At 34.6% G+C, this 9,758-nt stretch overlaps 1 protein-coding gene and 1 long non-coding RNA gene across 2 annotated transcripts; both read right to left on the bottom strand.

The window, feature by feature from the left end:
- Nucleotides 1-2,795: 2,795 nt before the first annotated feature.
- LOC129938925 (uncharacterized) lies at nt 2,796-3,805 on the bottom strand. Its single transcript, XR_008780491.1, has 3 exons — nt 3,662-3,805; nt 3,250-3,601; nt 2,796-3,182 (listed from the first exon to the last, which is right to left on the bottom strand). It is a non-coding gene; the product is annotated as an uncharacterized LOC129938925 (long non-coding RNA).
- Nucleotides 3,806-7,544: 3,739 nt separating this feature from the next.
- On the bottom strand, nt 7,545-9,505 carry LOC129938911 (uncharacterized). The gene is made up of 3 exons (XM_056046736.1): nt 8,795-9,505; nt 8,033-8,729; nt 7,545-7,965 (listed from the first exon to the last, which is right to left on the bottom strand). The coding sequence occupies exons 1-3, from the start codon at nt 9,071-9,073 to the stop codon at nt 7,616-7,618; spliced, it is 1,326 nt and encodes a 441-aa protein (XP_055902711.1). The 5' UTR covers nt 9,074-9,505; the 3' UTR covers nt 7,545-7,615.
- Between the last annotated feature and the right edge of the window lie 253 nt (nt 9,506-9,758).

The raw sequence follows: 9,758 nt of genomic DNA, 5'->3' as shown, positions 1-9,758 counted from the left end.
GGCCTTGCTTCGAGGTTGCTTTGAATGACATTTCTATTATTTCATCACTCCAAAAAGCAAATATTTTGTTTGTTGACATTTTTTTACAGCTGTTGAGCTGTCAGACAAAGCAAATGTTCAGATTATTGAACTAGAGCTTCCGTTTGGAGTCACATTACGTTCTTTTCCTTACGATTGTCAAACGGAACGTGAGGTCGAAGCTCCATTGGGATAGCATGCATTGAATTCCTATGGCTGAATTCGTAAACGTCAGGCGAAGCCGAAGCTGAAGCGTGTTTCTGTTTCAGCCAGTATGGTCAGGGATTTCTAGTATGACAAGTTTATGCAGCGCTCACATCGAATGCACTCGACTTTGTCATTCCATTCTAGTGCTGCCAACCTAACATTTTTGTTTGTTAAGTTTAGGGAACTTATGAGCACTCTAATAGCCATTCTTGTTAAAAATTGCCAATAATTTGACAATTGAAATTACATAAAACGTGCTGCTCGAACTTGATGACAATTTGACAGCACAAATTAAGAAGAAATTGGTTATGTTCATTTCTAACAGAAGGTAATTTATCTAAAATTTTGTAAGAAAATTGGTGAATAAAATTAATGTATAAGAATTCCAACAATTTGATGGAAAAATTAACAATTCATTTGTATTGATAAAACATTAACTTGAAAATTGAAAACTTGTCTTACGTCAGCTTGGTGAAGTGAATGATGTCGTCAAAAACGGAAAACTTAAAGTTGCCCAAAAATTCAATGAAATATTTGTCCAATACAATTTCGTTAAGCAAATTGTGGTATTAGGGTAAGTAGTTGTCACCGGAGACCCTTCATATCTCGTTCCACCGTAAGGCCGCTCCTGGAAGTGGCACACAGTATGTCTGCAACTATTGCAATACACATAGCAAGCAATACTTCTCACACAAGAATAACGGATGACCAGTTAATAATTTATTTTATTCAAATTATCGTTAATGCATATGCTGGGGTTGGCGTTGCTGTTGGCGCTAGCGTTTGAAACGCGGCATTTGGTTTGAGAAGGCAAATTTTTTAAACACTCTAATGAGGAATGTTGTGAATTGCATGCAGAAAGACACTTTGTCTTTCGTTTGACTCAAGCGTGATGTAAAACTTCAAGTCAGATTAAAAGTATTATAGGGATATTCATAATGTGTCATGGTGAGTCTCAATGATTTAGAAATAGAAAGTAATACAAGTTTGGAAAAATAAATTGAAATACATAATATTGATCGTAAAATTGAACAAGGATAAATTATTTGACCTTGATTTTTGGGTCATACACCCTCATGACAAAATGTTGTTTTAGTACTGATAACATTAATGTTGGTTTAAGGGTAAAGTTACACTTGTTATGTTTATTTAACCTACTTTTGTAATATTTGTTGATCAGTTTTACCTTAGACAAAGTGTAGACGCAAAAGAAATGTTCCGACTTGTGTCATTGAAAAACTTTTAATGACACTTTATTCGGTTTTACACTTGTTGAATCTTTTTTCGTGTCAGGGCTTTTTTATAAATTAACATTTGAAATTATCAGTTTCTTAACAAAACTCATTCAGTCATTTTGAATTCTTTTAAAGTACTTTTCACATGAGAGCGACCAACGAACGACGAATGAACGAACGTTCGTCCATTTTGACATTTCATTCATGTTTTTTTACCTAATTTATTTTCTCTAGGTTCCTTGCTACCCGTGCAAGTTTCGTTGATTTAGCATACAGGTTTCGTATGGGTGTTTCAACAGTAAAAAAATAGTTGAGACAACGATCCAGGCTGTCATCTCCAATTGCTTAAAAATTGCTATCCCAAACACTCTTTCGAAAGAAGATTGGAAACAGATTTCCTTGGACTTTTTACAGGGCTGGAACTTTCCAAATTGTCTAGGGGCTGTTGACGGCAAACATGTCCTTACATTTGCCCCAAAAATAGTGGAAGTTTGTTTTTTAATTATAAAAAATCATTTTCCTACAACCTGATGGCTGTGGTGGACGCAAAATATCGTTTTTTGATGGTTGACATTGGATCCTATGGAAACAATGCCGACTCGAGTGTTTTCAGCAGCAGTCCTTTTGGAAACGCTTGGCTTACAAATCCTAAGAAACTAAATATTCCAGATGATTCAGCTCTTCCGGGAACAACAACTAAATTACCCTATGTAATTATAGGAGATGAGGGTTTCGCATTAAAGTCAACCATTCTAAGGCCGTTCCCAGGGCACAAACTTTCAAACCGGGAGAGAATTTTTAATTACATATTCAACAATACTTACATAATAGTAACATTTGTTACCAATGTATTTTTTTTATATAATTTGTGCAGATTGTCCAGAGCAAGAAGAGTCATGGAAAATGCCTTTGTCATCTTGGCCCATACATGGAGAATACTACTGAAGCGCCTAGAAGTTAACAAAGAGTCAGCAAACAAAATAGTGTTATGTTGCTGTATACTCCAAAACTGCCTCAGGATCAATCTGGATGAATCTATAACACAGAAAAACAATGTCAGCCAAGATTCGATCCCTGCTTTAATTACAACATCCGCTTCGGGATATGACGTAAGAGCAAAATTCGCTGACTGGTGCCTACAGGAAGGAGACGTAAGCTTTCAGCACAATATGATTTGAAAATGAAAACACCAGCTTTCAATATTTGTATGTAAAAAACATTATTAAATTATATTTATTAAAACAAAAAAAAAATACCAGTATTTAATTTCATTTGGTAAAGGTATATAGGAACTCGTTCAGTCTTTCTTTTAATTAGGTATCATAAAATTAGGTAAAACAAAAAATAGCCAAAAAGGATCAGCACAATGATCTCACACATTAAAATTATTCATCTTCGAATTCAATGTCATGAAGCAGTTGAAGTGTCCGCATTTCCAATTTTGATTGTTTTTTTCGGCACCAGGAATTTAGACGTTGTGCTAGAGCCAAGAAAAACTTCTCCAATGGTGCTGAGTCAGGTTCATTAAGTTCCGTCAGTGCTGCCAAAAATCTATCGTTATCTGAATCGGAATTCTTCTTTTTCTTCGAAGGTGTAGGTTGTGGTGCCTGGATTGACTCGTTCAGTCTCTTATTTGAGGATGTTGGTGCTTCATCAGTTTCTTCTTTGTCAGAGAGATCAATGGCAACGTTCTCTTTTTCATTTACCTTGTTTCCGAGAGTTCTAAAAAACAAAACAACAAAAACATGAAAACAAAACAATTAATAAAGATAACATTTTTCATTATTACTTTGGTACTTCAATATTTGGAATGGGAAATTTCAATATTTCAAAATAAGGCCAGGGTCTTTTCTTCGGAAGTGCCTCCGACCCACTGGGTACATTTTTGTCCCTTTTGTAGTACTTTCCAAAAGTATCCCGCAAGTTCTTCCAACGTTCTTTACATATTTTCACTGAAAACTCAATTTAATACTGGATGCAATTATTAACACATTTTTGTTTATATTACCATCGGTATTTAAAATAAATGCAATATTTTGCCACACATTCTCCTTTTTATATCTATCTGAATAGGACCGCTCAGCCTTGCTATAAATTGATGGATTTGCTTCAACCTCCACTATCAATCTTTCGTCAAATTCCTAGAATTATTAAATTTATTTTAATATTCACAATCAACATGTATTTCAATTTATATTTACTTTTTTTTCCATATTTTCTTTAGCCATGATCAACCACAAAGAAAACAAATAGAAGAGTAATTTGAGGTTAAAACGCGCGAACAATTCATTCGTTGCAGTGTGGATGGTATGTGGAATGCGAATAGAGTTTGACAATTCGTAACAAAAAATTGCAATTCGCGACAAATAATTTTATTTATCAAATTTCTCTGATTTTAACAATTTAAATGCTAATTTTATTATCTTAACATTTAAATAAATAAGGTTTCTATCATTTTTTCTTGATATTATGCTGAATTTTGGTATAGGAACGTTTTAAATCCCATTTGTTCGTTCATTCGTCGTTTGTTGGTCGCTCTCATGTGAAAAGTACTTAAGTAAGCAGCTTTTTCCATCCAAAATTCAAACTGACGTCTGTTTATTTATTTTTAATAAATTGCGTATAGCATGTTATTAAGGCAGCTGTCACTTCGAGCTGTAATTTTTTGACATTTGACAAGTTAACACTACGGCAGAACAAAAATTGAAACACTAAATTAAAATTCTTTAAATCTTTGGGGTTAAGAATAATATACAATTTTTGCCTTATTGAAAAACCACTATGGTAGTTAGTCCCCGTTAAAGCGTGGAAAGTATTATTGTTGGAAATTTCGGTAACATTTTAATTTATGTATCTTAAAAAATCTTTTCAGTTTGATTTAAATTTGAGATCAATTTCAAATTTCTTTTCTACTGGAACGTTTTCGATTACTCGATTTTTTTCGTGACTTTCTCACCAACGTGAAGTACTCATGGCATGATGGTTAGTGCGTAGGAATATATCATGCCAAAGGTCTTAGATTCAATCCTACCTGTGCTATCTAAAGTTTTTTTTACTGGCACTTCCTCTTGCGAGAAATTGATAAATACTCCAAGGGTAATTCTTGTCACGAAAAGTGCTTTCTCAAATTAGCCGATTGTATTTGGATTAAAATTGTAGAAGATGAAATGTTTGACTGTTAACCGTCGTATTGTTTGTTCCTGAACACCAATTGTTTTTAATAAATATGATTTAAAATCATGAATTTTCACAGTAGCTCTATGTAGCTCATATTATATGGAATCTCGATTTATTCGAGAAAATATGCGGCAAGACAAGGTGTAATGGTCTGATGAGCCCAACCATTACATCGGGGCTAAACGCATATAAGAACACCTATGGTGGTTTATTTTTATTTTTATTTTTATTTTCATTTCATGATTTTAAAAATAAAAATTTCATTTTCATGATTTTAAATCATATTTATTAAAAACTGTAGGTCTCCTCCATTCGCACGCTCAGGAAAGGATAAGAGTTATAAGTCACTAGGCCCTAATTCTCAACGGACCAATGTGGACATAATTTATTTATTGTTCTTACCAACATTCTTAAAATTCAGTTCTTTAGTATGAGCGCAGACTAATTTATTTGAGTCATGTGTAACATAAAGCCAACCCGACTGAGGAAAGCCGGAATAAGTTCAAACAAGCTAGAAAGACCTGTAATGGTCATATTCGAAGAACCAAATTTTTGCATGATCAGAAATTAAGGCAAAAAATACTACAATGTCCCAAAGGTAGTACACATTTCTGGTCATTTGTAAAAAACGTACGAAACACCACGTTATCCTCCGTTCCAATGCTCGTCCACAATGACACTATCTATGTAAGGTCGATTGATAAAGCCAATATTGTCATGAGCCCTCCTGTTCTTGAGAACGTAAATGATTCTATGGGACGAATCTTCTTTCGCATTCGTGCAGTTGCAAGAGTACTGAAAGACCTTGACATACACAGATCCGCTGGCCCGGATATTATCTCCCCAATTGTTCTGAAGAGGTGATTTTCAACGCTGGCAAAATCACTGCGTAGACTTTTCCATCTTTCCTACTCTACAGGTCTCTTTTCGAACGGATGGAAAAATTTTGCATTTGTCCAGCCTGTCCCTAAAAAAGGCGAATCTTCCCCTCCCTCTAACTATCGTTAAATTGCACTCACGTACCTTCTTTCCAAGGTCATGGAAACGCTGATTAATTATCAGCTCGAGAAATATCTCGAAGAACGGAAGCTTCTTAATGACCGACAGTATGGCTTTCGTAGCAATAGGTCCACTGGTGATCTCATGGTTCATCTCACCTAAGAGTGGAACAAATCTTTACATCGTTTTGGAGAAAGTAAGATTATTGCACTTGATATTTCAAAAGCATTGTTAGAGTTTGGCACCAAGCTCTCTTATCGAAAATGCGCGCTTTTGGTGTTGATGAACTCTTCTTCGTTGCATTAGAAATTACTTTTCTAACCGTTCAATTCAAGTTGTATTAGATGGTTTGAAGTCTGAAATTCATAAAATAAATGCTGGTGTCCCCCAGGACTCCGTTTTGTCTCCGACACTCTTCCTTATATTCATAAATGATCTTATGTCTGATACTTCTAATCCATTAAACTGTTTCGACGACGACAATACCCTCAGCTCCTCATCCTCGTTTGTAAATTCACATCCTTGTGCCTCGGATGTGGAACTTCAACGGCAGCGTATGATAAGCTCATTAAATTCCAATGGGAAGTCAGAAACCGTGTAGAATTTAATTTGCATATTTGGGCAGGTGCACTTAAAACAAGTTTAAATCTCTTGGATCGAATACAAAAAAGGGCTTCAAAAATGATAGGTGATAGAATTATAATCGAAACATTTACATCGCTAGAACACCGCCGCAATGTCTCATGCCTTTCATTGTTTTATCGATATTTTTACAAACAATGTTCTGTCGAATTAGCCAGTTGCATTCCACCCCGTAAACGGTTCTGCCGTAATACTCCCACTTCCAGGAATGCTCATCAGTTTACCCTTGAGCTCAATTTTGGGCGTACTGTCAAGTATAGAGATTCTTTTTAAATCGCACATCGAGAATGTGGAATGCCAGCTCTGTTTTTCCTTCCCATATTGATGTTCAGAACTTTAAGACCAATTTGCACCGGTATCTCCTATTAAATCCTTCGCTATTTTCCTAATGTTCGCACTGTGTTTAAATATAAACATATAAAGAGTACTAATAACCCCTTATTAAAAAAAAGTAATATGTTTGACAACACGGTGGGTTTTTGAATCTGTCATGTCAGAACAAATCTCAAATTTGTATGGTTTATTGAATAATTTAATTGGTTTAAATTCAAAATCAAATTCTTATTTTTAAATTCCTTTATTCTTTTTATAATGTTTATTGCAAAAGCATTAAATAGAACAAATAAAAAATGTTGGTTTTTAAATATTCGGTGATGCAAACGTTTCCTCAAAAAAAGTATAGACTTACCCTTAACTTAACAGGATATACAAGAACAGCCATCAAATTGCCAAACGACCGTTTGGGTCAGTTTGGATTTCTGATTTCATGAAAATCGGTCCAGCTCAATTTGACAACGGCACTACTTGTTCTATCTGGCTTTCCCAGTGAAATAGTTCGTTTGTGTATGGCTAACTTTAGGAATAAATAATTATAAATAATTTGAAAACTAAACAAATGTGCAGTTTTATAAAAATATTATCCTAACAACATATTTCTTTTAGAGGTCATGTTTACTTATTGTCAGCACGATAACCATTTTGCTATGCAAATAAGTAATTTGTTTAACTAATATATATTACAAGTAGATACTAGATACTGCCTATGTAAGACTGTAATTTATTGCATGCTTTTAAAGTTGATTGCATGATTTTTAAACTACGCACCACATTTAATAGTATATGGACGTACATTTTTTAGAATGTATTATTTTGTAATTAAGTTTAATTAACTTATAAATAATAAAAATGGAAGTTAATAAATATTAGTGCAAGACAGTTTAACAGCTGGATAATAAATTAAGATCAATGAAGTCATATGAGTTGCATTTTTTTTCTAAATTTTATTTTAAAATTCATTAATTTTAATCATTATAACAATAACATGATTAAAAAACTATTTACTTTTCTCCGCTTTCATTATCTCGAGTAGGAACTTTATTTCTGTTTGATTCTGCCCTCCATCTTCTTGCACTATTTTGTAAGCTTGAACAGCTTCCTTCTGAGCTTGAAAAACTATCCCTATTTCCTTGCCGATGCTCATTGCGCGGAAGTGGAGGTAGAAGAGTTTGAGGCAAACGGTTTGGAAATATTTGGTTTCCATCGAAACTACTTGAAGACGACGATGAGCTAGTGGAAGATCCCCAAGCTGAACGTTGACTTCTTTTTCTCATTCGCGCAATCCCTAGAACTGTTCCAACAACGAGATTTCCTTGAAGTGGAGATGATCTTTGTGATGATACTGCGGAACCTGCATGAGGAAAAAAAGCAGAAATTTAACAAAATGTAAATTAATATGGAATTGAAAAAGGTTTTACTTGACATGGGTCGTTGTTGTGGATGCACGATGGTAACATTGCAATTTCCTCCACTTGTTGATGGTCGTTCATCAAGCGTTGCAGAGGCAATGCTTACCAAGCTATCCGAACCCGCTGAATAGACCTCATCTGATAACGAAGATTCGGCATCTGTTGTATCATCTCCTACCACAGCCGCAGCGCCACCTGTCACTACATTATCATCTGTAAATGGTTGACCATCAAGCAACTCTAATGTCGGTATATTTCTTTGCAGGGTTCGTCGGTACAGAATATAATTTGTCACTGGATTTCCTTGCAAATCGACATCAATCAAATTCGAACACATTCCCAAAAATGTCAACATTCGTAAATCACTTATTCGGTTGTTCTTTAAACTAAGCTTTTTCATCATCAAAAGAGTTGACAATGGGCCAACTAACTGAATCATATTTCCATCAGCAATGAGTACTTCAATTGTTGGTATGCAACTTGTTCCATCGACACTGCTTAACCCGCAATTACTGACATTTAAATGTGTCAAATGAATAAGACCACATCCAAGATCTCTCAAAGAATTCAAAACACTTCCACTGAGATCCAAATGTACTAAACGGGGCATGAAAAGGGAGAGTCTACACAAGCTGACCATATAAGAGATGACACGCAATTTGACAGTGTCAACATTGTGAATATCATTACGCCCGGTTACACGTCTCTGTAATAGAAATGTCAAACTTATAATGAAGAAAGTGATTAACTGGAATGTTTTTAAGGACTTACCAGAAGCTCATCAAGTGTTGGCTCAGTGACATTTGGCAATACAACAGGCAGCAAATAAGCTTGAGCTGGATAATGGTCGTCTTCTTCGATTTCAGCTATATCCAACGAAATGTTACTCAACGAACGACGTAGAAAAATTTGTTCAACATTTGGATTTGGATTTGGATTGACATTTAAATATGGTGCTGGAAGTTCTGGAATTCCACCTGGCGCTTCACCAGAGTGTGACGATTCTGGTGAACTTTCAAATTTTTCAGATGGTGCCTCAGTAATTGGCATTGTTTGAAAATATTTTGTTTTTCATTGGAAAATATGTGTATGAATGTTGTTTGATGTGAGATTTTCTTGTTATTATGCGTTTTATGTAGTATTCATCGATCAAACAGTTAAAAAGTTACCGTGGAGATAAAAATATCTTGCTGAATGACGTTTCAGATTCTTTAAATGCAGTCATTTTGGGATTTACATGTTCACTTACTTTCTGTGAGTTATTATTTTTTATTCATTGACCATTTTGGAACTCCGCCTTATCGCTGTGACGATTCTGGTGAACTTTCAAATTTTTCAGATGGTGCCTCAGTAATTGGCACTGTTTAAAATTATTTTTTTTTCTAATTGGAAAGTATGTGTAGGAATAAATAATTAAATATAAATATCTTGCTGATTAACGTTTCAGATTCATTGAATGCAGCCATTTTGGGATTTACACGTTAACTTTCCTACTGTGAGTAGGGAAGTCATTATTTTGTTTCCGTGACAGTTTACAACATTAAAAAAAAGTGATTTAAAAATTAACGTGAGTGCATTTATTCATGTTTGAATGTACAGACATTTATGTTCTGTGTGTAAAACCTTCAAATTTAATAACATCGATACGAAACTCAGCTGGCAAGAGCCAGAATGCAAGAAACCATTTGCACTATATTTCAGGAACTTTAAAATAAAGGTTCTTTTTCTGCTTGAA

This window comes from Eupeodes corollae, chromosome 1 (assembly GCF_945859685.1).
Source record: "Eupeodes corollae chromosome 1, idEupCoro1.1, whole genome shotgun sequence".
In the NCBI taxonomy this organism is placed as follows: Eukaryota; Metazoa; Arthropoda; class Insecta; order Diptera; family Syrphidae; genus Eupeodes; species Eupeodes corollae.
This window is presented reverse-complemented; position numbering and strand designations above follow the sequence as displayed.